The sequence below is a fragment of the Thunnus albacares genome, chromosome 3, assembly GCF_914725855.1.
Source record: "Thunnus albacares chromosome 3, fThuAlb1.1, whole genome shotgun sequence".
NCBI lineage: Eukaryota > Metazoa > Chordata > Actinopteri > Scombriformes > Scombridae > Thunnus > Thunnus albacares.
In genome coordinates this window covers 11,960,625-11,988,029 of record NC_058108.1, presented here as the reverse complement: position 1 = coordinate 11,988,029, position 27,405 = coordinate 11,960,625, and the positions used below count along the sequence as shown (strand labels likewise).

At 41.1% G+C, this 27,405-nt stretch overlaps 3 protein-coding genes and 2 non-coding genes across 7 annotated transcripts; 3 read left to right on the top strand and 2 right to left on the bottom strand.

The window, feature by feature from the left end:
* The first annotated feature begins 1,794 nt into the window (after window positions 1-1,794).
* trnai-aau lies at window positions 1,795-1,868 on the top strand. The gene has a single exon. It is a non-coding gene; the product is annotated as a tRNA-Ile (tRNA).
* An 856-nt stretch (window positions 1,869-2,724) lies between these two features.
* Window positions 2,725-2,796, top strand: trnaq-cug. Its single transcript has one exon. It is a non-coding gene; the product is annotated as a tRNA-Gln (tRNA).
* Window positions 2,797-3,075: 279 nt separating this feature from the next.
* exosc9 (exosome component 9) lies at window positions 3,076-8,281 on the bottom strand. The gene is made up of 12 exons (XM_044345417.1): window positions 8,113-8,281; window positions 7,347-7,441; window positions 6,715-6,834; window positions 6,393-6,495; window positions 6,150-6,287; window positions 5,851-5,933; window positions 4,693-4,825; window positions 4,457-4,545; window positions 4,211-4,357; window positions 3,923-4,104; window positions 3,733-3,811; window positions 3,076-3,600 (listed from the first exon to the last, which is right to left on the bottom strand). Exons 1-12 carry the CDS (start codon window positions 8,176-8,178, stop codon window positions 3,537-3,539), a joined length of 1,299 nt encoding a protein of 432 aa, XP_044201352.1. The 5' UTR covers window positions 8,179-8,281; the 3' UTR covers window positions 3,076-3,536.
* A 642-nt stretch (window positions 8,282-8,923) lies between these two features.
* clgn (calmegin) lies at window positions 8,924-19,815 on the top strand. 2 transcript variants are annotated; one of them, XM_044346427.1, is made up of 15 exons: window positions 8,924-9,144; window positions 11,727-11,999; window positions 12,092-12,165; window positions 12,318-12,376; window positions 12,742-12,883; window positions 13,061-13,142; window positions 13,391-13,583; window positions 13,698-13,887; window positions 13,983-14,096; window positions 14,178-14,334; window positions 14,726-14,941; window positions 15,084-15,200; window positions 15,286-15,436; window positions 15,529-15,680; window positions 17,222-19,815. In XM_044346427.1, exons 2-15 carry the CDS (start codon window positions 11,727-11,729, stop codon window positions 17,294-17,296), a joined length of 1,995 nt encoding a protein of 664 aa, XP_044202362.1. In that variant the 5' UTR covers window positions 8,924-9,144; the 3' UTR covers window positions 17,297-19,815. The 2 variants fall into 2 exon arrangements, with proteins under 2 accessions (XP_044202362.1, XP_044202361.1); XM_044346426.1 differs by having other exon boundaries at window positions 15,523-15,680.
* Window positions 18,811-27,165, bottom strand: scoca (short coiled-coil protein a). 2 transcript variants are annotated; one of them, XM_044346428.1, is made up of 4 exons: window positions 26,950-27,165; window positions 21,897-21,968; window positions 21,702-21,782; window positions 18,811-20,715 (listed from the first exon to the last, which is right to left on the bottom strand). In XM_044346428.1, the coding sequence occupies exons 1-4, from the start codon at window positions 27,011-27,013 to the stop codon at window positions 20,573-20,575; spliced, it is 360 nt and encodes a 119-aa protein (XP_044202363.1). In that variant the 5' UTR covers window positions 27,014-27,165; the 3' UTR covers window positions 18,811-20,572. The 2 variants fall into 2 exon arrangements, with proteins under 2 accessions (XP_044202363.1, XP_044202364.1); XM_044346429.1 differs by lacking the exon at window positions 26,950-27,165 and adding an exon at window positions 23,683-23,827.
* Window positions 27,166-27,405: the final 240 nt, after the last annotated feature.

Here is a 27,405-nt window from a genome sequence, read left to right as displayed (position 1 = left end):
ACTGAAAACACAGAGTGAAAATATAAAACAATAAAACAATTCAAGAAAATGCAATTTCAAAAGAATGCATTGTCATCTTCATCTGTCAGCAAGACATCTGAACAAAGAATGCTGGTTTACGTGATCTCCTCAGGTCTTTACAAAGACCTTTAAACTGCTGAAATATATTTTAAGTAACATAATCTAACTTAGAATTATCCTTTGGTTTGTCTTTCTTAATGTTTCTGGGTTGTTTACTGATTCAGTTCTGTTTTAATCAAATTTATTTTGTCATATTTTTTTCCAGTAACACTTTAGGCTATTTGGGGTCCTCCTAGCATTTGTAATGAGTATAAAACTGCAAATAAATGGTTTGTAACACATGTAGTTGTAAGCAGATATCAGCCAAATGTTTATTCATTGCTAATATTATTTGTCAACAAGTCATGGGCACCCAAGTAGAGGCTGGTGTATAAATAGATAATGAATCACAATATAGTAAAATATATATAGGGTATGTTTTTTCAAAATGTTGTCAGAATATGGAATATTATGTCATTCAAAAAGTTGTACCTGAAAACTCAAAGAACACAAGAAAACACTGGCTATTAAAAATGCAGCTATAACACTTACTGCCTGCAGGTAGCATATAAAAATTGAAAAAATAAAGCATCTTTATTTTTTGCCTGTAGCTGCTACCTAGAAGATCCTACTGGACCACACACAACCAGGTAAAATTACCTCTTCAAAATCTACTGTATTCATTGTATCCATATAAACCCCAGACTGAATGAATTAAATGTGGACAGAATAAAGAATAAAGATTATACTGACAACATAATGTTAGTGATGTTAGCATTAGCTTACCAGCAGAGAGTGAGGTAACAAACACATAAAGATTGCTCAATACAGAAAAAAATGATTGAGAAAAGAATGATCAACAAATTGGATTCTCTGTGGTGGCTCTAACAAGGCTGATTAGGCAAGACTTTAAGGTCCCATCCCTCCTTCTCACAAAGCTCATTGTACAGAAGATGACTGCAAAATATACAACACGCAGTTAACATGTCAAAGTCTGTATGCGTGTGCACACACTCCCGTGCAAGTGTTTTTGCCTCACAGGTCGTGAATACAGGCTTGCAGGCCTGTGACTGAATGCACAACCTTGCAGCCTAACAGGGTTAGCAGGCAGACACCAAAATGTTCAGCCTGCAAGTATATATATGCAAGCTTGCAGCACAGAATTTTGCAGTTACAAACATAATGTTTACAAAACTACTGTTACAGATACAAAACCCTGTTTTCAAGTACACCTTTTTGAATGATACAGTATTCCATATCAGAATTGTTGACAAATACTGTACGTTAATAAACACTTTGAACTGTCGTTACGCTGCTTACAGCGACATTGTAGTGTGTTATAAAAATTGTAGTGTGTTATGAGTGTATGTTTATTGTACCATTCTTTCAGCAATGTTAGATTTTGCCCAATATCACATGGACTCCAGCATAGCATCAGTGGCATCAGTGGAAAGTAATCAGGATCCCAGAAACGGTTAACGTTCGACTGATAAAATTGTGGGTCAAGAATTGTGATTTAGCCTTAAATTTCCATTTTATCAATAAGTTGTCCGTTTTTCCAAAGTAGTCAGTGTGAAGGAAAAGGAAACAGCTTGTGGAATTCACCAATTTACATGTGCAGTAGTTTTGTACACAGTTATTGTACCATTACTCTCATATGAAATGACTTTAGTCATTTTAATAGGATGGATATATTGATAGGCTATAAATACTAAATTCAAGCGAGAAACTCGTGGCCGGTTAGCTCAGTTGGTTAGAGCGTGGTGCTAATAACGCCAAGGTCGCGGGTTCGATCCCCGTACGGGCCACTTGAGTTTTTCTTTCTTGTACTAGCTCATTAGCGCCGTTAGCACGAGATTCCGTCATTTTTACTTTAATGGACGTAGCCACCGTCACGTCACCGATTGGTTTGTGGACTACTGTTTTGAAGCCTCCAGTTCAGAATTCAGAGCGTCGCCATCTTGGACTTTTGGAGCCAGGAGTGACCATATTTGGACCAGAGGGTGGCGCTAACCTTTACACTAGCTGCTAGCTGGGTTGGTTAAAGTTTAAAACGCGTATTTGCTCTCCATGGTTAACTGTAATAACGCTAATGCTAATTTTGGCTGGTGAAAACAGATTTAAAACAAAATGTACTTGCTGGAAAAAACTGAACAGCTGACTCCTTAGAGGGTCTTTTAGTACAACTGAACACTGAAGAAGAGTTTTTCGCGACTAAAATGTTACACTTAACTTTCATGGGCTGGAAACACACTAAAATAGCGACAGCTACGCCTGTCCTCCTATTCCAATCTGGGGTTACCATACATAATATACGTAATTTATCCAATGCTTCCGCCTTGGTAGCGACTTGTCAATCACAAGGTAGTCACGCCCTAAAGCATTCATTAATGAATTTAGGTCATGGATGATGCAGGCACTTCCGCATTGGCTTCACTGTTCAGACCTGGAGCTTGCTGCTTGGCTATCAGGCTAACGTTATTTTGTGGGGGGAAAAATAAGACGTTAACTAACTTGAGTTACGTTAACGTCTGTGGAAACAGTAATTATTGATCAAAAAGAATATGAAATGCCCAATTAGTGATTGTAACCACATACGATATCATTAGCTGTTGACCGTAGTTGATTTGATAAGTCATATAAGTAAACTGGGGGAGCAGAAATGGTTCCATGGTGTAATGGTTAGCACTCTGGACTCTGAATCCAGCGATCCGAGTTCAAATCTCGGTGGAACCTGAATTTTTAACCACATGTTTATATGCGCTCTACTGCAAGAGAGAGAGCCAAACATTGCTTCACATCACAGTGACACACTTACATTTTCTACTAGGTAATATTATGTCTTCATAAGTTTACATTTTAATGATACTGAATTTGATGGCAATCAGATAATCTTGTTTTTTAATATGCAGTGGTGTAGATCAACAATTATAATCATAATCTGAGGTATTTAGAGTAATCTCTCTGATTTCATATTGCATTTTACAAATCCCAAACATTGTTATTCAAACCAGATAATGTACAAAAAAATATTTTATTTACCTTTTTCAGATTGATTCACAATCAGCACTTTTTCTTACAAAATATACCACTTTGCAAACCTAACTGAAATATGAAAGTCTGATAAACACTCAACAGTGGTTGAGAATGTTGTCTTTAAATCATACTTATCCAAAGATGTGACCTTTTACATGCTTTCACTGCTAAAATATATCACCCATCAAAGCATTTTCTGTATATTTTTAAGCAGAATCCATAAACTGATCCAAATGGCTACGATGAAGAAGTAAACTCTGTGTTCTTGCAATAAGAATCAAATACTTTGAAGCACTTCAGCAACATCAATGTGATCCCAATTCTCAGCTTATAGCAGGTAGGAATCATATTAAGTCAGGTCAGGAGTCTTCATCATGAAGTGTGGCACGGCTGCAGATAAACAGATTGTCTACGAGGTCTCTGGCTGTAGTGAGCTTCTTTCATTTTTTCTGTCTTTTCTTGGATGTTGCTGCCCCCTTCTGGTCAACAGTGGATCCAGCATTTCTAAGAGCAAGAAAAAAAAAACATTAACCAAATAAAATAATAATCTTTGTGCCAAGTGTGCATATCTCATCTGTTGCTGCCTATAATCCTCCATAATCACTATAACACAGAAAAGACATCCGGGGCACTTACTTGGGCCCTCTGTGTGGTGTCTCCGGTTGCAGTATGATCACTTCCTCCTCCTCACTGTCAGATATCTCAACCACATCTCCTTTAATGGAAACACAAAGGCTCAATTATCATTTTTTATTTAAGACATCTTCAGAGCCAGAGAAACTAAGATAACTTTAAATAACATAAATTAAATTAAAAATTAAATAACCTCCGCTACTCTGCTCCTTTCCGTGTTGCTCCTCTTCCATCTTTGCCACTTCCTCCTCCTGTTCCTCATCACCGTCGTCATCCTCATCCTCTTCATCCTCGTCTTCCTCCAGTCCCCAGGTGTTCTGCAGCCCCTGCCCTACCTGACCCACGCCTGGGACGGGCACCACTGGGGACGGCACCCTAGTATATGTGGTTAAGGGTTCTGCAGTGGCAAAGTGACACAAATGGAAAGGAGAAAACAGATTGTACATTATGTCAGAGGGACAGAGCTGTTGCTAAAGGATACGTCTGAGGCGGGGCCTCGGCTTTCTGGACGATGTCGTTGGCTGTTTCTGTCACATCCGTCATCTCCACTGGAGTCTCGTCCATTTTCAGAGCTGTGATTCGCTCCTGAGGCATAGACTCTGCAAAACCACACCTACCACCAGCCTTCCTGGAAAATTTTAAAAACACAGAGCTCTTATCTATTTTCTAATGACAACAGCAGGACAGTTAAATAAGTGAAGTGTGGTCATGTGATGTTACTACTCACCTGGCTTTCTTGTCATTCACCAGGGCTTTGTTGATGAGTTCTGTGATTTCAGACACTTTGACGCTGGCTATTTTACTGCATCTCATAACCTGCAACACCACAGACAACCACTTCAATCAGTCGAACAACTCTGTCATTTCTGTTTTCACCCTTGTTATTAACGCCACTCAAGTTAATTCTTTTCTTACAGGATAATGACCCTGATAATAGCACTACTGTACAATATTAATATTTACCTGCTCTTTAAGCAACATGATGCCTCCGCTGGACTGGATGGAGCAGATTTCTCTGTGTTTGTTCATGGCGATCATCAGCAAGCCATCCATCACCCGCTCTTCCCGCTCACAGGGGTCCACCAGCAGATAGGTCCTGCAGAATGAACAGGGCGCGCAGAGAGAAGACGACTGGGAGTTCATAACGAGACAACTGAGCTACAAAAAAGTCCACTAGATGATCAAACTGACAATTTATTTCACTTGTCACGTAGAACTGAATGTGTTGTTTTTGCTTGTGTTACAGTGTGTAACTCATCTCTGTTATAATGACGGCAGACGATCTATTTTGTTATTCAATATCTAATATTCACCACATACTCTGGTGATTCAACTGACAGCTTCATGTGAATTTTTACATTTGCTGTCCCTCCCTCCTTAGAAAAATCCTTTTGCATTTTTTTAAGGAAAAATGCCAAAAATGTGCTGGTTGCAGCTTCTGGAATGTGAAGATTTGAAACTTAATATCTTGGGTTCAGACTGTTGATCGGACAAAACAAGACATCCAAAGACGTCACCTTGGACTTGGATTGTAAACGGGCAGTTTTGGGGGGTTTTTTTCACAATTTTCTGACACTTTATAGACAAAGTAATTAATTTAAAAAATAATGGGAAGTTTAATAAATAAGGAAAATAATCATTAGTTGCAGCCCTATAAATGATATTATAGTGTTTGAATTATGCTTACACCAACTGTAAAATGATGAAGTGAGCAGTTAGCACCATGGGTGTCATCAAAATCAAGAAAAAAATCTCTGATTATTACTAAAGCTGAGCCTGTTTTTTCAATGTGTGTCATGAGTGGAGAGAAGACAAGAGACATATATATAAAACTGCAAGTAAGCATGATTTTTTTTGCTGTTTGCTGCCTGATACTGTTGCACTGATACACAGTGGATAAAAAGAAAAAAATATATAAATATTAATTATAATAATTATTTGAATTCCCTTAAAAATGGGAGATATGTGCAGCAGGTTCAGAAGTCTGGACAGATATTAATACTCAGTATATTCTTGATACTACTGGTGAACATAGTGGATTCAAACTGTCTGAAGAAAAGAAATCTCAACATATATGTACACATGCACATGATTGTCTTGTGTTTAAATGTAGTTCCTCACCCTTGCTGGAAGAAGGAGAAGCTGACACTGATGGGCATGTGGTAGATACTCAGAGGAATAGGGTCTCTCTCCTCTGGACTGTACTACAGGAGCACAGGAATAAATACACAGTTACAACATGAGCGTAGTACATCAGAACATGGCTGTTATGGGAGGTATCTGTGGTGCAATATAACAGTAAAGCGATTTAGTGTTGATAATAAAAAGATGTTTTGGCGCCCAGATAAAACAGCGCACAGACATTTCCCAGTAGATTCAGTGAAGCAGAGACACCACCTGCTGCCTCGTTGCAGACTCACCACAGTGACTTCATCTCCCTGGATGCCAACATCTGGGCGTCTGAAGTGGTACAGAGCGGTGATAGCAGCAATGCTGGCTGCATCCATCAGGTTCCCATCATGATTCAACATGTGAACATCCACTCTGATCTGCCACACCTGATCACACACACACATGATAATCATCTTCATCATCACAGTGGATAAGGCTCCTTTCTCTCTTTTTTGTGTGTGTGTGTGTGTGTGCGAGTGTGTGTGTTTTACCTTTTCTCCAGACACCACACACAGGGACTCTGTATCAATGCACTTGGAGTTCCTCAAGCATCTCTCCAGCTGTCTGTTTAGCTTCACTGACAGTTCAGACTGTCTGGAGAGGCAGAAAACCCACAGCTGATTTAAACTCTCTGCACAAACTAAATGAACCAAGTTTCAGACACAGTTCTAGTCTAATATGTCCCTCAACTCCATCAAAAAAAAGCTTAAAATGATCAAATGTGAAGAGACATAATATAAGCGAACAAGAGGGAATAAGTTACATCTAATGTGTCTGAGGCATTAGCAGAAAATCTCTTTAGTTTTATCTCACCTGCCCTGTTCAAATGCTGGTGAGGCCATGGGCGACAGCTCTATGTTGAAGAACATGATTCCCTCATTTGGTCGATTCTCTTTAGGAGCCACGAGCTCACATGACACCTGAGCCATGACCCTGTACAGTACAGCACATTCATCTTACAAATCACAACATATATAACTTGATAGTTTCAATGGATACAAAACTTGCTGATGTATTTAGGTGCATTGTGCTCATTCTGAAGGTCATGGAAGATTTTCTCTTGCATGCAGCATGTCCAAAATTCTACACAGCATCAGTGTCTTGTATGAAAGGCTTTATGCTCTTTAATCTCCTCAACTCAACTAACCCAGCATTACAAAATCATGTTGAGTAGACAAGCATAGTTCAAACCCTCCAAAAAGTATTTTAAATTATTGTCAAGATACTCCAAAGATTCTAAATATTTCACAATAAGGAATCTTCTATCCATCTGATATAGAATGAACCACCATACAAATTACATATTGTATATAAATAGTTACTGAAAACACAGTATATAAACCTCTTCAACAGTGCAAAATGTGTTTTTATCTAACCTTGGTTAGTTTGGGTAAATTTAAGGGAAAGCATAAAAAATATTTTAAAACATTTGACCACAGGTTCACCTGGTTTTCCCCAGATCCACAAAGCAGCATCCATAGTCAGTCCCAAACGTGATCTTTATCTTTCTGTAGTCATAGGTCTGCCGTCCATCCAGACGCTGCAGACAGAGGACAAAACAAAACAGCACTTTATGTAGATACTAATATAGATAATATAGAACTGGTTAATATCTAATAATAACAAACTAATATCTGCACTGGAGTCCCTCGAGTTGGTTGTGAAGAGAAAGATGTTGCACAAGTTGCTCAACATAATGGACAACACTACACACCCCCTACACAACTGACTGGTCAGACAACAGAGTGTCTTCTGCTCTGCTGCAATAAGGACTGTTACAGGAGGTCATTCCTGCCCAACTCAATAGCATCTACAATGAGACTCCTCCACTAAGTGGCAATGCACAATGGACATTTTACATTTAATCTGCACATTAATAGCAATATCTTGCCTTAAAGTTTAAAAATCTATTTTTTTATTCTACTTATTTTTTATTTAATATAGGACTTTTTGTGTGTGTCTGTGTATGTGTATAAAGTATTTTCCCCCCCTCTCTCTCTGTCTCTCTAAAAACAGGAATTCATGAACTAAAATCATCCAGTCCACTGACAACATTATGAAGTCAGTGGACTCTGACGTTGAACAGTCCATCATTGAGTCGTTGAGTTTCTTACAAATACAGTGTAAAGTGCAGTTAGGACTGAGGTGAGCATCAGTGTTGTTAGTACACAACAGCAGAAACAAGCGACATGTTCAGAAAGCTGCTCTCACCTTTTTCTCTTCGATGGCTTTGAGCAAGAAATCCCGCTCACAGTTAGACAGCGGTGTGTCCTTCATACTGCAGGTTTTGTATCTCTTAAGCAGTATTTCAACTATTTCATTCACTACCGCACTGCCACAAGCATGTGGCCGCCATCAATATTTTGTGAACTCTACCCCGGAAACGAATAACGTGTCATAGTAAAAGGAGCGAAAGATTTCTTTATTTGTCTTATTTATAATTATTGTAAAAAAATGTCTGTTATAGGAACCTACTAGTGTTTATGTATTTTGAGCCAGACCGTCGTTCGTCATGTGTCAGTACTTTTCAATATAATTTACTGAAAATGCTTCTACTCTGAAATCCTACGAGTTTCTGATGCTTTAAAGTGCTCATTATAAGCTCGTAATTCGGGACTTTTAACGCTTAAAATATTGACTGTTTATTTATTGTATTTTATATGTGAACGCATGTCACTGCCAACCATTTATGTGAACTGTAAACAGGATGTAAATAGTGCAAATAAGTGAAGAGTGCTGAGATAAATATCAAAATTAAATTAGTGACATGTTACTTTATGTACATGTAGTAGGTGGTTATGTACAGTATATACCGCCTGTTGAAATCTACAGTAATGAATACAATGTATTGCACATTTACTTACTCAAGTGAAATGCTCGAAAAGTGTGCTAATGTTGTGGGTACAGTATATCTGACACCTCTGTATTTCGCGTCGCTCTGGCTTTTCGCTCACATTTCCTGCTGTATCGGTAAGCACGTGAAGGCACCATTCATGCCTCGCATCTGCTCGCAGTGCGCATGTACGCTTCAGGACTCTCTCTGGCTCTCATCAGCCGCGCTCCGTTATCCCGGGCCGAGCTGTCATCCACCATCCACCATCTCCAACTGTCAACCGCGTTTTTTTTCCAATTGCAACAACAGGCCTCGGAGATACTCTTAGTGGGTCAAACGCAAGAAAAACCCTCTGTGTTTTTTTTTCACTGCGGAGAAGGAGCTTCTATCGAGGATTTTCTCTGCGCAAGGTGTGTTTGTACTTGCGCTCATTCATCCTCCACCACCGCGAATGCAGCGAGCTAACCGTTGCTATGCAGTCGAGACATTTTCGGTCACCCTGTGTTTTAAAATTAATAGCTGCAGTTTGTATTTCAATGCCAGGACGTGTTTAATTAGCAGGTCCCTTGTATAAGCCCATTAGTTTACTAGCTAAGCTTATGTTATTGCTCACGTTGGCTGTTTGTGATTGGTTCAGCAGCCAGCTAACGGTTAGCTTAGCGGAGCATATTCATCTGCAGGGTCCAGAGGCAGCCATGTTAGTTCCACAGCCCTGTCCTGGGACCCTCTTCTTTGTATTCTCCAGCTCTTTGGACTGCTGAGCGTTTCAGGCAGACAGATGAAAATGAAATAAGAGCTTGTTGGCACTGCTAAATGTTAACCAGAGGCTGGTCAGGGCTGCTATCTCAGTACACCTGGACCATAACTGTGTCAGTGTTAAAAAGCTCTGGATGCACTCTGCTGCTGGGAGAACATGACAATTATATTTACCATTAAGAAGTTAAGCTCAACGGGAAATGGTACTGGCTATGGCATCCACAAAACATAGATACGATGTGAAATTGTGTTTTAAAGAAACTGCAGTCACCTTTTACCTACACTAGGCTGATAATGATGATGGGTTGAGATGTGTAGTTAAAGCCAGTGGCAACTGAAACCTGGTTGAACATCAGTCACAACTAGCTTAATTCATCAAAGGGAGACTTTACCTTTATTTATTGACAACAGGAAAATATTATTAAGATGCCACTGCAGTTCTTTTTAGTTTACTCAGGTTTTTATCTAGTTGCTGAGAGTACTGCTCCACATTTCTATTGTTGATTTGCTGTCTTTGTATAGTCAGATGCCAGGCTAAGCTGTGATGTCGGTTTCATGAAGGAATAGCCTAAAGCTGACTCACAGAAAGGCCAACCTCCTAATAATTATGTCAGAGCGATATTGATTTTTAGCTCCAGTTTATCTGAAATGGATGAATTAACCTTTTTCCGCCTCCATCCCCTCTACAGAGTTGTAACCCTTGACTCATTCACCATCTCTCGAAGGCTTTATAGACATGAAATTGTACAGTAGAACAGGAAGGCTGCTGGGTATGATGTGCTCAGCTGAGACAGTGTGCACCTCAAACAGTTCATTCTTCTGTTGAGGCTGTCATGATGGGCACACTGCATAAGGCAACGGCCTTTTCTCTGAAGTTAAAGTAAAGGTTAAAGGCTGATCACGTCAGAGTGGTTTAAACATTTGTCAAGAGTTAGTTCTTTTATGGACACAAATAAAGAACACTCTGTTCGGCTTCGACTCCTGATGTGGATGGTTGAGAATCAGCTCTGACTCATTCTTTTTAATGTCAAGAAGCCAATTCATTGAAGGCCCTCGATGCTTCTGCCGCTGTGAATGTGACCACATAATGTCTTGACTGCATTCTGTTCGGCCAAAAGATGCTGCTCAGTCGAATTACGGAGTGTGTTGTTCCCACTTCTGAGACACTCTATGTTGATTTGAACAACTGCATCAAGCTTCTGAGTTTTTTTATTATATACATGTTTTGTATATTCTCATAACAGAATCCATTTTCTTCTTGCATGCTACATAGCTCATATTTCTTACAAATTGTTGCATTCAGACCAAAGATGCAAACAAATTAATACAAATAAATAGAGCAACAACATCTTAAAGCTAACACGGCTCTTAATCTCTCCCTTATGTTCATCATGAATCCTTTTGATCCTCCTGCACGCTGATGTTAGCAAATAGAAGAGCAGCACTATGGGAGTTAAAGTTGATTAGGAATTAAGGGAAGCGTGCCGCTGTGCCGTCTCCAGTCGTGCTTTTCATTTCCTGCTGCTTTGAAGAAGAGTGAGCTGATGTGGCCTGATCAATAGGAGGTCATTGAGGCTGTTGTTTGGTGTAACCGATCTCTGAATTGTACCGTTATCCAGCTGATTATCTTTTTAGGGTTTCAAAAGCATATTAGGACACGCACCAAGATTGTAATCCTGTGCATGTACTGCTATAAATTAGGATTAATAAAGATGTTTGACAAAAAAAGGCTCTAAAGCGGCTAGTTGTATGCTTTAGATTTTGGAGGCATGATGCTTCTGGCATCAGAGGGAGTCTGTCTCAGTGTGTTTATCTGGTGGGAATGCTTTATAGCAAAGAGGGGGCAGACTTTTTTTTTTTATATAAGGAAATAGTGTGAAAAATGTGAGATAAGGATGTGATTTGATAACGCAGGTCCCATCTCAAGTAGCACTCTGTACTAATGTGACCTTCATCTCTTCTGTTTTTTTTCTGTTACCCTCAATCTCTCGTCCCTTTTATGCACTTGTGTATCTATTTATATCATTAACGCCCCCCCACCACCACACACACACACACGTTGCTTTCCATAAATAACATCTATCTCACTCACACCTGCCTCTTGTTCCCATCCCCCTCCCCTCCCTCGTCCTCCCACACCACACCCTCGTCCTCTGCTCTGCTCACACCACGCTCATCCCTGACTCTCTTATCTCACACACCATTCACCCTCCTGCTTTCGCCTCCCCCTCTACAGATGAAGTTGGACAGGGGTTGGGTGTGGCGCGTGCTGCTCCTGTCCCTGGCTGTGGCAGCGGTAGCTGCCCAGGAGAAGCAGTCGGAGGTGGACGTGTCAGATCTGGATGAAGATATGGGCTTAGACGAGGAGGAAATGAAGGTTCTGATGGCAGAAGAGGAGGAGGAGGAGGAGGAGGATGCAACAGTGATGGATGAAGAGCATTCTGATGAGACAGACGGCACGGGCACGGCCAGCGGAAATGCTGGAACTGATGCAAATGTGTCCTTCCAGGTCAGGAATGAGTCATAGGTCAAGTAAAGGTCAAAAGTGGGATTTGAATATAATATGTAGATTTAAATGCATCTCATGTTTTCATTCCCCAGGTAACATACAAGACTCCTGTTCCCACCGGAGATGTCTACTTTTCAGAGACGTTTGATGATGGATCGCTGGACAGGTACGATGATGAGGTGCTTGCTGAGATACATGACTCTCCAACAGTATCGAGTGAGCAGGATAAACTTACAGAATCAGTGGCTGTGATGTGATTGTTTGTGTGCAACTTTTGTCATGTGGAAGCTGAGCGTTCTGTCATGTTGATCTCCACAGATGGCAGCTGTCCAAGACAGTGAAGGGGGACGCAGATGATGAAATCGCCAAATATGATGGTTTGTAGCTTTTCCCCCACATCTGCTGATACAGATGTGTGTGAGGAACTTATCTCTTACATGATGCCCATAAGCTCAAAGCAAGATATTTACAACCTGGCTTTTATTTGTGCATTCTTTATTTGGCCACCAGTGTCATTAGTTATGACAACACTTTACTTGGCAGTATGATCACTGAGATATGCAGTCACAGCGCTTCAGCTTGAGACACGTTGACAGTGTTTGTGATGCCTATTTGATTATACTAAAGCTGTTTCAAGCTAACTATTCAGCTGCTAGGTAAAATATTATCATAAACCATAGGAATGATAGCTCTGACCATGAAAATATGACTTCATGGCTGTTATTTGTGTGTTTAATCGCAGGGAAGTGGGCTGTGGAGCAGCTGAAGGAGAACAAGGTTCCAGGAGACCAGGGCCTGGTGCTCAAGTCCCGGGCCAAACACCACGCCATCGCCGCCCTGCTGGACAAACCTTTTGTCTTCCAGGATGAACCTCTGGTTGTACAGTAAGTTCACATACACACTATCTCTCCTGTAAGTGTTCATACAAATTGATTTTTTTTTTCCAACAGCTGCTCTGGTTAGTGGATGTATGTTTTCTTTTATTATACAGGCAACAAAACTGTTGAAAATAATATGATCAACAGTTGCTTCTTCATGTTTGTGTTGTATTTCCATTCTAGGTATGAGGTCAATTTCCAGGATGGTATCGACTGTGGTGGAGCTTATATCAAACTGCTTTCAGACACTGATGATCTCACTCTGGTGGGTATACATGTTGCCCTCCTACTGTCAATTATCATGTGCAAAATGGAATCTTACTTGTGCATAGCTTACATCAGAGCAAGTGCATACAGTGCATTATCTGAATTAGTATCGATGTAAACAGAACCCACGACTACTCATCCATCTACACAGAGACTACCTGTGTTTGTCTGGTAGAAATGTAAACAGCTTGTGTGGATTAGAGCTAAACAAACGTCAGATTTACTCGGAATTGTTCTGCCCTGTAGGAACAATTCCACGACCGTACACCCTACACCATCATGTTTGGACCTGACAAGTGTGGCGAGGACTATAAGCTGCACTTCATCTTCCGCCACCTGAATCCTCTGAACAAAGATACGGAAGAGAAACATGCGAAGAGGGCCGACGTGGACCTCAAGAAGTTCTACACCGACAAAAAGACTCACCTTTATACTTTGGGTACAGAGACAGTTTAGAAAGAGAGAATGTTGTGTGTGTTTGTGTCTAATAGTGATTGTTTTTACTCAAAACATGCCTCATTGAAGTGTGATAAATTTTAATTTCAATCTTCAGTGCTGAACCCAGACAACAGCTACGAGATGTTCATCGACCAGTCCAGCGTGAGCCGTGGCAGCCTTCTGCATGACATGGTGCCACCAGTCAACCCGCCCAAAGAGATAGATGACCCAAATGACTCCAAGCCGGAGGACTGGGACGAGAGGGCCAAGATTCCTGACCCTGAGGCTGTCAAGCCTGACGACTGGTGACTCCAAACTTCATACTTTTTTAGATTTTGTTGCAAGTGTGATTTAGATTTGACCTAGACATTAATAAGACACCTGAATGTGTGTGTCTCAGGGATGAAGATGCATCTGCAAAGATCGAGGATCCCGATGCGTTGAAGCCAGACGGCTGGCTGGATGACGAAGCAGAGTTTGTGCCCGACCCAAACGCAGAGAAACCAGAAGACTGGTAAACAAATACACAAGCAGTCTTTGAATTGTTATTTATACCAAGGAATGATCCAGCCTGACAGCTCTCCTCTGTGTGCAGGGACGAGGAGATGGACGGAGAATGGGAGGCCCCGCAGATTCCTAACCCAGCCTGTGAGACGGCCCCTGGCTGTGGGGAGTGGAAACGACCCATGATCAACAACCCTCAGTACAAGGGCAAGTGGAAAGCTCCTCTGGTGGACAACCCCAACTACCAGGTAACAGCTGCTCAAAGGTTTTACTTTACCACAAGGATCCAGGAAAAAAACAAATAGAAAAATATCCTTATTAATAGCAAACCTGCAGTAGTAGTATTGGACTTGAGGGTTTCTGTTTTTCTCTATTTCACTTTGTGGTTATTTTGAGCTGTGGTGTCTGTTTTGACACACTTTGATATTTGATGTATCTGTAACTCTTAGATTCTTGTTTTTTGGTATAAAAGATCATGTGCACACTACATGACTCAGCCAAAACACTGCTTACTCACTGTGTGACACGCTGTGTGACGTGTCCTGTTGAAGACGTTTTCTGCTTGTGCTGCAGCTGAAACTCTCTCGTGATTTCTTCCCTCTAATCACTTTGCCCCCACATTCTTTGTCTTCTCCCAAGGGAGTCTGGAAGCCGCGTAAGATCGATAATCCTGACTATTTTGAGGACCTGCAGCCGTTCAGGATGACCCCGTTCAAGGCCGTGGGCTTGGAATTGTGGTCCATGACCTCAGATATCTACTTCGACAACTTCATTATCACCTCTCACAAGGAGGTGGCCGACCGCTGGGCCTCTGACAGCTGGGGGCTGAAGAAACTGGTGGCCAGCGCCAACGAGGTCAGTGATGTCGTGTGAGGGCAAAAAGAACATAAAACAACACCTTCACACACATTTACATGAACACTATGTGCATAATTTACCACAGGGCTGTCAGTTGTTAGACAATGCTCACTGCGTCTCTTGTCCTTCACTCCACCAGCCGGGGATTTTTGCTCAGCTGATGTTGGCAGCAGAGGAACGACCGTGGCTCTGGGTGATCTACATACTGACAGTAGGCCTGCCCGTAGGACTGGCTGTGCTTTTCTGCTGGCCAAAGGTACCACAAACCTCCTTTTTTTTTGTATGTTTCTGACCACGTCCCAGCAACCCCTCTAAACCCCATCTCCCCATTTGTGCCCCAGAAATCCGATGACTACGTTTACAAGAAGGTGGATCTGCCTCGGGCCGATGTAGAAGAGGAGGAAGAGGAGGAGGAGGAGGAGGAAGAAGAGGAGGCAGCAGCAGATAAGGAAGACAAAGCAGCTGAGGCTACAGAAGGCGCACCAGCTGCAGGTGAGAAGGTCATACGCAGGACAATACACACTTCTGTTGTACTTTTTAGTATTGCGCTGTCTCTGATACTCTCCCTCTCTAAAAAGCAACAGAGGAAGCTGAGGAGGAGGAGGAGGACGACAATGGTGTTGATGCAGGAGGAGACAATCTAGGGGGAGATGATGACGATGAAGAAGAAGACGAGGAAGAGGAGGAGGAAGAAGAGGAGGAGAGCAAAGCTCCTGAGAGAACATTAGAAGATGAGGTTGGTGGCACTTAATCTGCACAGCAGCATGAGCTGATGGTGTCTGGAGATATGTGAGGCTCCTGCTCACTCTGGGATTTAATACCTGGAACCAGATCCTCAGATTTCACCACCCACTTTCTCCTCGCTTCACTTTACCTTAATCTTTACACAGTTCCACTGTTTAGACACATTGTAGTTTCATTGTTAAATCAAATAACATTAATAGAATCTTTTTATTGAAGGCAGAAACTCTGATTCTGTTTCCATTTTTTGTTCATGCCATAGTTCATAGATACAAACTGGATTATAAAATAAGACAACTGATATGTTTACTGAAACTAAAGTGAAAATAAAAATCTTTATACCTGATTAAGAAAGGAAAAAGTCAGCCACACCTGTTTTAAATTGCATGGTAGGGTTGCAGTTTGTTCTCATGCTGAGGTCTTAGCTTCTAAGCTCTGGGTTTAAATTGAATGTTTTTGTATTTAGTTTCCCAACGTTTATCATGATTTATGTGTTTGCGTCATACTGTCTTGTTAGAAGGAACTTAAAAGTACTGTTTGCCTCATGTAACCTAATGACAGGGTCTCTGCAGGCTCTTAAAATATATTCAGATTATTTAAATGCAAGACTTTAAAGCTGCACACAATGGATCAAATGACAAACCCACAGAAAATGATCACCCGACTATGCAGTTCCTCTCAGCTCTACATATCGTTTTAGCCTCATTAAATGGTTTCGGTTTTTCCGGCCCGCACTATCACTGCTCTCATCAACATCATTTCCAGCAAAAAAAATCTCTTGATAAACCCCCTGTACCCGACCTGCCCAGCAACAAACAGCAGACAAAGTTAGCGACTAGCTGGTGAACACAGTGGAGCATTTAGCAGCTAAAAAGCCTGATATTTCCCTCAGGGGTTTGGTGGAGAATTTTTGACGTACATTCATCAGGTGGACATAAACACGACTCCAAATGGATGCTAATGCTGCTTTTCTGCTGGTTGTGTAAATAAGCAACTGCCTGCTAACGAGGAAGGTAGGTCAATGTTGTGTTTACAGCTTGTTTCCGCTGCCCCCAAGTGGCCAAAATATCAGTTGATGCAGGTTTAATGAATACATTCTGTTCATTAAGAGCTGTTTACATGCTGCTGTTTGGTGTACTGTTTTAAGCAACTCATGTATTTATAAATAACATACCAACTGTACATTGTACATTCATTTTTATTCAAACATTCAAGTTTAGCCCGTCTCTTGCGGCCTGCAGACTGCCTTCTGTTTAGACTACTTGATGTCTCTGACACTGTGTCCTTGTACTAGTGAGAAATGCACCTCTTCTTCTTCTTCTTGTTTTCATTTTCAGTCCTTACACTTTCAAGAATGGTGAAAAAGTATTTTAAAAAATAAAATTTGATTTGATGAAATTTGCGGACACCCTCCAACCTGGGGTTGACTTGTTGACACTTTTGTAAACATGTTGGTGATGGTGTTAAACGCAAGAGTGATGTTTTATGTTTCCACCGTTAAATTTCACTCTTCTTCTCTTGTGTTCCGCTTTGCAGCCGAAGGAGGGAGGAGACGTCGCCGAAGAGAGCCACAAACAAGCCGTGAGAAAGAGGAGGGTACGGAAAGACTGAAGAGGTGATCCCCCACGCCTACTGTCTCCATTCTCCCCTGACGGGGAGGAGGTGGAAGGGCCGTCTCTGCTGCTCCCCCCTCTCTCTCTCTGAGCAGAACAGCATGTGTTTCCTCCAAACCACCTGGTGGCCTGCAGTCACCCCGGCTGCCCCACCACACGTCTCCCTCCATCTCTCGGCTACACCCATCACAGGTCCGCAGTCTTCCCCCCGACCACTTCCTGTATCATTCCTTTCTCCCTCATCTCGTCTCTGTTCATTCACCCGTCAGATGAATCCCCTGGAGATTTTGTGCATTTAGCTGTTTTCCCTCCTTTATCCTCAGCTTTCAAGCATCCTTCTTTCCCCTCTCTTATCCATTGCTGTCAAAATACCTGTCAGCCTGAAAAGCCCCGCCTCTTCCACCTCTGTTCCTGTTCGCCCCGTCTGTGCTGTCAAGTCTTCTCTCTGAATATACGCCATCGTAGATCTACCAGTCAGTCTGTCTCCCGAGAGCGAAGGCAGCAGAGAGTGTCTGCGCTGCTGTCGACTCCGCTCGTTCGTACCACTTCAGCATATCATAGGGGCTCCATCTCAGAAGTTAGACTTTATTCTTGTGTCCTTTGTTTTAAAGAACATGTTCGAGGACACGGTTTGACAAAGTTCCTTCCTTGTTTGAAGTTGTTGGGGTTTCAAGAACAGGCCAGGAGGAGAGGATGCCAGGCTGTGAGGAAAGGCTGTGTGAGATGTTACTGCCGTGTCGGGACATTTCAGCGGGAAAAGTCGCCTCAGCTTAGGTTTAAAAGATTACCTCTTTAAAAAAAAATGGATGTTCTGTTTAGATTTTAGGTAGTTTGTAAGGAGTATTAGTTACTTTTCTGTGTGTTTTTTACTAAGTTATAGCAATTTAAGGATTGAGGATTAGCACTGATAACCATATTTATTGGTTTTGTTTCAAATCTGTTTTATGCCAGTATGAATTAAGATTTAATAATGCAGTGTTTTGGGTGACTTGAAGCAGTTTTCTCAAATATGATATGCTTACTCTGAGCCTAGGTCCGTTTTGAAATGTTTTACCTGAGTAAAGTTTATGATCAAAGCACTGACTTTGAACGCCTTGGCCATCATTTTTCAGTTAGACACAATAAACGTGGGTTTCTGCAGCAAAACAGCTGGACATGTCTCAGTCAGTACACAGCAGTGCTTTCCCAAAATATCTAGACTAGCTGGAGTTCTGACCCTAGATTGTTGCCTGGGGAAAATGTTGATGCTAATTTATTTGTTTTTTGTTTTTTTTTTTAATTATTATTATTGTCTCAAGCTTTTGTAGTTCACGTTCTTGCCAGATGCTGGCAGATATCCCTGTTTACATTTGTTTGCAAATTGTACATTGCTCTTGAAAATAAAACTATTTAATACAAAAACTGTTGTCAGACATCTGGTCAAAGGCACATTTTTCTCATTTTGTGAAGAATCTCCATGCAGATATGCTCATGTTTAGGTTGTATAGGTGAAAAATGACCCAGAGAAAAGAGTGATATTAGGTTTTTATTAAAACAAAAACATTTAAAAGCAAAGGTGCAGGGTGTCTACACACAGGACAAGATGGTACCAGGGTGTGTGTAGGTTGGGCATAGACAGCATGCCAGAAATTAATGAAATACTGTACAACTGTTAAAAATATCAAAATAACGCCATTAAATTACAGCATATACAGTGTTTATAGCCTCCTGTAATATAAGCAATTCCTCCCTTTTTAAACAGCACCAAAGTCACTCAATGTTTATACATGAATTACTACTTTCCAGACATCAACTGGATACTTTAAAGGGAATAAAACCGTTTTCCAAATTTAAATTTTCTTGTTTTCTTTTTCCCTCTCTCTGAGGCAGCAGCGGTCTTAGAGGACACACCCTCCGTTCTGCTGTAGAGCACATTTTACGGTCATACCATCCTCTGGCAGGCGATATAGTGAAGGCCTGGCAGAGTGGATCAATAGCACTCAAGGCCTCTTAACTGCTTTTGTTCTTGCAGTTAAAGGGGAGAGCGTCTTATTCTTCCCTCGTCTGTCTTCTTTAGCCCGCTCAGCCCCCTCCCCCCCTCATGGTTGTTACAGGATGAGGACACCAAAAGCAATATGCAGTGTTTGTCTGTCGTCCTGCAATTCAACCAGGAAAGACCTGAGCTGCGTTTATGACCCCACCGTTTCCTCTGTCGTTGTGTTCAATTATGCTTTGGGCCACAACACTCATTTGTGACTTCATACATTTAAATGATTACAAATACTTTTAAGTACAGAAAGAAAATTTTGTGTCAGTGTGTCAGCAATAAAAACATCACTGATGTTAATTAAGATCTAAACTTCTAGTCGACACAACTCGTAGTTTCTCTGTGCTTTTACTTCTATAGTTGCTGAGCTCTCAATGGTACTTGAATGCATCTAGTATCCACCTACTGTTGTTAAAAAGTTCTCAGCAGCTTTATACAGTATTATTGATTTAATAACATTTCATTAGATATGCAAACCTGTCCAACAAAAAGACACCCATACATGCCATTCAAATACATTTTTTTTCCATTTTCAGTAATACTGTTTGCCAGCTTTAAAGGTGAAGGGATACAGTCATGCTGTTTGACACATGATGACATCCAAGACCAAAAAACTCAGATCCAGCTGACGTACAAAATACTTTACAAAAAATAAATAATAAACCAGTGTTGAAAATGAGGTTCACAGTTAAACAGTATTTGAAATATTACATAATATATATATTATGGTTTGTTTTGGCCCACTTGCATGTCAGGTGGTTGGAGTTCGAGTCGGGAACACTGAGTCAGGAGGTCGGGAGAACCACAGAAAATCTGAACTGTCCTCAAACAGAAAACCAAGCAGGTAAAACAATAGCTAAGAAGTTATTTTACAGATTCTATTTTGACCGAGCGTTAAGAAGAGACTCAAGGTACAAATGACCCCTAACCACTTCATTTACATATTCTGGTTATGTTTTAGTGTGAGTGGTTAAAGGGTGATGTCTACCTCGTCTGTAGTGTGGAGAGGAAACTGCTGTAAAACAGACCTGGGGGCCAGACTAACGTTACATTAATCAGCTATTTCTGAGTGTCAAAGTCAGTTTATGCTTTTGATTAAATTGTTAGTTTTGACTCAGATATGTGAGTGCAAATGGTTACAGAAAACACCCCAAGTCTGCTGAGAAAACAAACCCCTCTCCACGTCTGTGCGCTGCATCTCCCCTCCCAGCTGCTGGCCTGGGACTACAGGCTTCTCCTGAAGGAACCTCACTTCCTTTTGCTCTTGGTGTCGGTGGTCTGGAAGACGCTGGAAGCTGACATGAGGTTCTCGATGTACTGGCCGAGGACCTGGTTCTCCGACTTTAACTTCAGGTTCTCCTCTTTGACTGCATCCACCCGCGCTGACAGATCTGGAGCAAAAAAAAAAAAAAGAGAGAAAGGAAAGCTAAAACACAGCTGAATAAACCAATGATATCCACTCGTCATGTCTTAGGTTTAATCCTCCACCACTGGCTTTTATTTAACAATGTGACTGCTAAATCTTTGAGACACTGAAGACTAGGTGATAAAAGACTTGAAGTTTCTAAATAACGACATAAGCTCTGCAGAAGGAAAACAGCAGAAAATTAGCAAGTGAGCAGCCACTTGTGAAGTTCAGTCTGTTTTCTTCTCACACTGCTAAATGTGACTGAAAATATTTACCCAATAAACAACTAAATGCTTCACACAAGTTTATTACATCATTAAGATAGAGTGAGTTTATCATGAGGAGATTTTGACCACTAGTAGCACTACTGAGCAATGTTGTGATCAGCAGGCTCCTTTTTTGTCTCTTGTGCAATATTCCACTGGCTGACTGAAACCTGCATTGTTTACATCTGTGTTTCAAACTCTTAAAGAAATGTGTTTAGTAAAAGGTTTTTTAAAGTATAAAAGACAATCAACATGATAGTTAGGCCTTAAATGTAACTAAATGTAACTCATAGCACCTTTTACACATACAAATCTGACTTCACTCACCGGTTTTAGTGATTTTTTTTTTTTCCATCTAAAAAATATGTGGGACTTTTTCATGCTTTAAATTATTATCACATGTAATGCCCAAAATCTGCCAGCCACAGCCTAAAACAAAGCCTTGGGTTTATGTGCGGATATTGGAGTGTGTGAAGGAGAGACGGAGAGAGAAATGAGCCTTGAGTATTCAATATATACTTTTCATTATTTCATTCACTTTGTGATGGAGTGATGATGGAAAGGTTTGCGCTGCTTCACCATCCAGATCACAAAATACACGTGTAGCTGATAGAAATGACACGTGAAAAGAAAATGTCTTATTTAACTTATTTCACCAACAGTAAAGAAGATGAGTTGTGTGTGAGAGTGTTGTATGTGTTACCTTCCAGGGTGTGCTGGAGTTCCAAGACCTGATTTATTAACCTCGTCTTCTCCTCCATCTCCACCTGGTTCTCCATGTCTCCTGAAATTGACAAAAACAGCGACTCTATTTACACACAACTGCAACACATTGTGTAATTATTATTTCGCGATGCAACACAAATTCTTTGACAGTGTCACACATGAGCAGACGTACCGTCTATGTCGCAGTTCATGATGAAGAGCTCGTTCTCCTGTTTAGTATACAGGGCTGCAGATCCACCGTCCACTGAAAAAGAACGAGAGACACTGCTGACATCTGCCAGTATCGTGTTATAACATGACAGTGACCCTGATTCCTGGTATTATATATGATTCTGATCATAAACAGAAGAGCAGATACTAGAGCTCTATGTGTGCAGTGTGCAGCATATAATGAATCCAAACGTGTTCATTAATTTCAACAGAATGACCAAACATTACTGTCTTCCTGGTATTTATTACATAAAGATGTTGTAAATAAAATGTTGCAAAACATGCCAGGTGAACAAGGTGGCCTTTAGTTCAGATTTAAATTGTTTTTAGTGATCTTATTTCTCACTCTTAAGACACTATCCTCATGTCAGTGTAACTAGGTCTGGACGATATGGACAAAATCAAATATCACAATATTTTTTGACCAAATACCTTACAAGAAATATTTACACAATGATATTTTTGATAAATAATCATCAGTAATGTGGATATGAGTGGATAAAGGCAAATAATAGAGCAGCTAGAACAGTCTGGTAAGTTCAGAAAATGACATCACTTTACTGTAATGCAGCCTTTACAACCAGGAAAAAGCAACACTTATGCTAAATGATATTAAGATATCCAAAATCTAAGATGATATTTAGTCTCATATCACGATTTTGATATATTATCGATATATTGCGCAGCCCTAAGTGTATATGTAATGTATAGTGCCAGTCAATGTCAGATAATGTTTTATCTGCTAGGAGGTTCAGGTGTGTTGTCCCTTCGTTATGATGGTGATTAACTTGACTGAGCTGGGTGGGAGCAGACACCGCACCCTGGCTGCTGCTGCTGCTGCTGACCCGCAACAGCTCTTTACATTCTTTAAATAAGAAACTTTATTGGGTCTGTCTACTTTCAAAGAATCTCGTGATTTTTGCCAACACAGCCACAAATACACAACAGCAGCGTACAGTAAAAAAAAAAAAAAAAAAAAAAAATCGGACTGATGTGCTAAGTCAGCGCACCAAATCCCACAGTTAGAGCATCGGTTGTATTATCGGACAAGACACCTTGTTTGCGGGTGTTTAAGGTCCAACTATTTTTATTCTGGCCCATCATTGTTCGTCATTTCGTCTTTCGCATATAGGACATCTTGCATTTCTGTCTTCAACACCAGGAAACCAAACCATTGCAGCTACTTTACTAGCATGGCTAAGCAGAGCTGTGTCTCAAATGTCCGTAAACAGAGATCATGTCCACTTCATAACTGAGTCCGAAAACTTGTATGTGTCGCTACTGAACATCCAAATAATTGTTACACCCACTATAATGCAGCAGGTTGCTTAATGTGAAGGCTGTCAGAGAAGTTTACCGGTAAAATCGGCGCAAGCAGACCACTCGGGGACGTGTCCGATAATGGACGCGTTAGCTATGTTAGCCACAAAGCTAGTTCGCTAACTACGCCAACGGAGCTGCAACATACATGTTAACGCGAACTGCTTCAACAGCAACTGGGAGGTTAACAGCTGGTCTCTCCACAAAAGCAACTGAAACTCAATAGTCCGGTTAGCTGGTCTCATTTTCAGCATTAATGAATTTTAAAGTGTGTCGCCGGACAGACTGAGTGCTGCTAATATTACAGGCTAACTGCTGCTGCTCGCTAGCTTGAGCTTCCAACTGAATTGTAAAGGCTGCCGAACATCTAGCGACTCTGATTCTTCACGATAACACAACAGCCCACATGTGTCAGTGCTCAAACTCACCCAAAGCAAGAAAATGTGTCCTCCGTTAAGCGGAGAGTCTCACTGTAAACACACACAGAGGCTCTGTGATGATGATGATGATGATGATGAAGAAGGTGGTGGTGGCTGTACTTCACCCATCAACGTCATCACGAGCTCACTGTGTGTACGTGACCACGCCGACCGACAGGGGGAGCACAAGCACACAGACACACACACACACACACACACACAGTCGTGTTTCCATCATTTCAGAGGACATTACATTGATTTACGTTCATTTCCTGGAGACTTATCCTAACCTTAACATAACCCTAAACTAACGTTAACTTTAAACCAAGTTTTCACCTTAAAATGAATGATTTACGTTAATGGGACTTGCTTTTTGTCCCCATAAGGGAGGCAAGTCCCCACAACATGATGAAGACCTGGTACACACACACACATACACACACACACACACTTGCTGCAGTACTAACAGATGCTCAGGCGTTCAGTCGTTCCCCCTGGTAGCAAATCACACACATAAGCAGACCGTCATAGCACAGTTGGCAATGAAAACCTGACCAGCAATGTCGTTCCCACCAGACCTTTGTGTGTGTTTGTTTTTGTGCATCTAGCTCTCTGTCTGTCCATCTGTGTTTATGCATGCATGGAGAGGTCTCCGGCCGGTGTGAACATTAATATACTGCATATACATGTCTGTGTGTGGTATCCTTGCAGCCCATATGCTGCTGCTTGTTGGCCAAACCAAACCCCGGGGACGCTGCTGCTTCAGCCAATAGCCTTCTATGACCAGTCTACTCTCCCTCCATCTTTTTCTCACTCTCATCTCTCGTTTGTTTTCTTGCTGGGTGTGTGTGTGTGTGTGTTTCCCAAACCCTGTGAGTTATCACTGACTGAAAGTGCCCAGACATTGAACCCCCAATCTGTCGCATCCAGTCATCCATTTCTAAGGATGTACTTTCTGACTTTTATGAATGACAATTTATCAATGACAAAGCTATGATTGAACACATGATAAATCCAAGCTGTAATCAATCTCCAAGTCAAGATTTGTGAGGCTAGGAAAAAAGGATTTGAGCACTCAGTCCTGGGTTTGTATAGTGTCCAGACTACGTCTCACCAGCTCAGTTTTCACCATTTAGTTTAGAGAAGCATCATGACAATCGTTGGAACCAGAGCCGCTAGAAGTCAGACTAATCAGAGAGCCGTTGCTTGTAAACAGTTTGACAAAATAATCTTTACGTTAACTTTCAACCGTCCATTAATAAAGTTACCATTGTGACATTGTCAATTTAGAATTGATGAAGACCATGAGAAGCAATTGAAAGCGCTGGAAAATGCTAGCAGTTGGACTTGAGTTAAGATTATTTTACTATGTCCAAAGTCAAGAATCAACTTCCACACTCAGTTGTGAACAGTTATTTAAAGCGTCACTGTGTAAGTTTTCACAATTAATGGGAATCAACACATTATGGGTTTATGATAAAGGCTGAAAATACTGTAGAGAGTCAGGGAGGTGAAACATTAAGGTGAGTTACACAACAATATCTATCTAAAGCTTGCCAAACATTAGCCGCCATAAGCTACTGGTCATACCAGAACAAGTACGGCTGCAGAGGCAAAACTCCTAAATGTATAAAATTGTTGTTTTTTTTATTGCTTATGAAATTCACTGTAATGTATTTTTTCTTCTTTAAAAAGTTACATAGTCTCACTTTAAATTGAACGTTACTAATATTAAAATACTTGCAATGCAGCAACTCTGTGGCACTTTTTTTTTTTTTTTGCCTCAGATGTACTCAATATGTAATTTTGATGGATAGTTTGAGAGATAACTTGACATTTCCACAACAACAACAACAACCACACTTATTCTTTGAAAATTGGAAGCAAAGTGAAATAATGACCCAGTCAGTGTGTGGATGTCCAGTGTTGGTGTACGAAGGGTTAGCTTTTGATGAACGAAGGACAGAGCTCTCATCATGTCTTGCATAGTGTTCTGAGCAAATGCCTATTAAGCCTTTGCAAGACTAATTTTCTAGGTTTTTGTGTGTTTTCAGCTTAAAACTCCTCTCCTGATACTCTCCAGTGTTTCTAACAGCTTCTAGGCTCTCAAGGACGCAAAAGATCACTTATCAACAACAGACTTCCACATGTTCGGGTCATCATCTGACCAGCGTTAACACTTGAATTATCTTAGTTTATGTTGCGCTCACATGGTGTATACATTTGTGTATAATCAAATGAAACGACAAACTAACTGACACGCAGAAAACCTGGCAGTATTCTTCCACCATTTGTTTCTGGATCTTCAGGCATATGATTTAACTGTCATGTGTAATCTGCTGTGTGCTCTGGTCTTAATGGGAACGTGGAGGCGACAGCCTACATACACAAGACAGCAGGAGGTGGGGGTTCAACAGGGGCCCAAAAGCACATTTTTCTTTCCGGCCTCCCAACAGATTTATGTAGACTGATACATGTGTTACTGTTAAAGTCTTTTAGACAAAGAAAAATGCTGTTGGACCACGCAGCGAAGTAGCTTGATATGTCTTTGACGGCACAGTGGTGGGATTACACTTAAACTCCAGGTCAAATCTGACAGATTTTGCTATTTTTTCCTATACAAACTGATAAAACTGAAGGTGCACAACTTTGACTATAGAAAGGAAAGGAAGTCTAGATGCACAATTCCTCCTGCAAATGTTGATTACGCTCATGATTCTGGTCTTTCTTGGTCTGAAAACTTCTTCAATGCTTACAAATGTTTCTCTGGGCATCCTCAGTTAATAGCTTGCAGATTGATTATCATTACGTCTACTTTATATACTGCAACTGTGAGAAAAAGCTGGAGAGTATATGTTTTCTTAGGAAGAGGTATAAATGCAGCTTAATTGCAGATATAGTAAATAAGTCACACATGTCTTTGTGTAGTATAGATCAAAACAAAGCAATGCAGCTTTGTAGGGAGCCACACCTCAGTCATGTCCCAGCCGCTCTGGTTTTACAAGCTGTTACTTTCTGCCTCATTGCCCTTTGTTCAGTCACTTTAACGGTCTGCCACATGCACTGACATTTCCTGCAAAAAATAATGCAGTGATAAGTTTGAACTTTGAACAGTGTATACATGTGTTCAGGTCTGATTTAGACTTACATATTGAGAAGAATTTAAGAAAAGGAACTCTTAATTTTAAGCTCCAGATCATATGAAACTCTGCTGCCTTTTGTTGGGTTCACATAAAAAAAGAAATCAAAGGGCTGAAGTGTCCCTTGAGGCTTTACCTGTGTCGTCTGTCAGAGAGATGTTAGTGAACGTCCCATCATCCTCGTCCACCTCGGCCTCCATGGCCTGACTTTCCTTTTCTTCCTCCAGCCTGCTTTCTTTTTTTTTTTTGTTTTTATCTCACAGAGTCAATCATTAGTGTCTGAGCCGTCCAGCGTTTGTCTCTTTCTTTCTTCAACTTTGCTCTTATTTCTTCACTCTTTCTCTCTTCTTGTCCTTTGGCCCTGCCTCCACACACACCTGCTGCTTGAATCATTCACATCGTCACGGTTACCTGCTCAACCTGACTGGCGGCTCAGGTTACAGGGTTGTCATGGGAATGGGTCACCATGGCAACAACTGGACCAAAACATGACACAGACAGCCCTCGCAGGAAAACGATCGTGGGTCAAACTTTGAGGTCCAATAACCTCATGTGAAAGGGAGCCATAAAGACCACATGCGCACACACACAC

Excerpts from the sequence above, each read along its gene's own strand:
- exosc9 (XM_044345417.1), bottom strand. The coding sequence starts at position 8,178 with ATGAAGGACACACCGCTGTCTAACTGTGAGCGGGATTTCTTGCTCAAA. Across the intron at positions 5,934-6,149 it reads AGGGAGATGAAGTCACTGTG|TACAGTCCAGAGGAGAGAGA; the intron begins GTGAGTCTGCAA and ends GTGCTCCTGTAG. Across the intron at positions 3,601-3,732 it reads ACACCACACAGAGGGCCCAA|AAATGCTGGATCCACTGTTG; the intron begins GTAAGTGCCCCG and ends TCTTGCTCTTAG.
- clgn (XM_044346426.1), top strand. The coding sequence starts at position 11,727 with ATGAAGTTGGACAGGGGTTGGGTGTGGCGCGTGCTGCTCCTGTCCCTG. Across the intron at positions 13,584-13,697 it reads GACTCACCTTTATACTTTGG|TGCTGAACCCAGACAACAGC; the intron begins GTACAGAGACAG and ends TTCAATCTTCAG. Across the intron at positions 13,888-13,982 it reads GCTGTCAAGCCTGACGACTG|GGATGAAGATGCATCTGCAA; the intron begins GTGACTCCAAAC and ends TGTGTGTCTCAG.
- scoca (XM_044346428.1), bottom strand. The coding sequence starts at position 27,013 with ATGGAGGCCGAGGTGGACGAGGATGATGGGACGTTCACTAACATCTCT. Across the intron at positions 21,783-21,896 it reads CATGAACTGCGACATAGACG|GAGACATGGAGAACCAGGTG; the intron begins GTACGTCTGCTC and ends TGTCAATTTCAG. Across the intron at positions 20,716-21,701 it reads ACTCCAGCACACCCTGGAAG|ATCTGTCAGCGCGGGTGGAT; the intron begins GTAACACATACA and ends TTTTTGCTCCAG.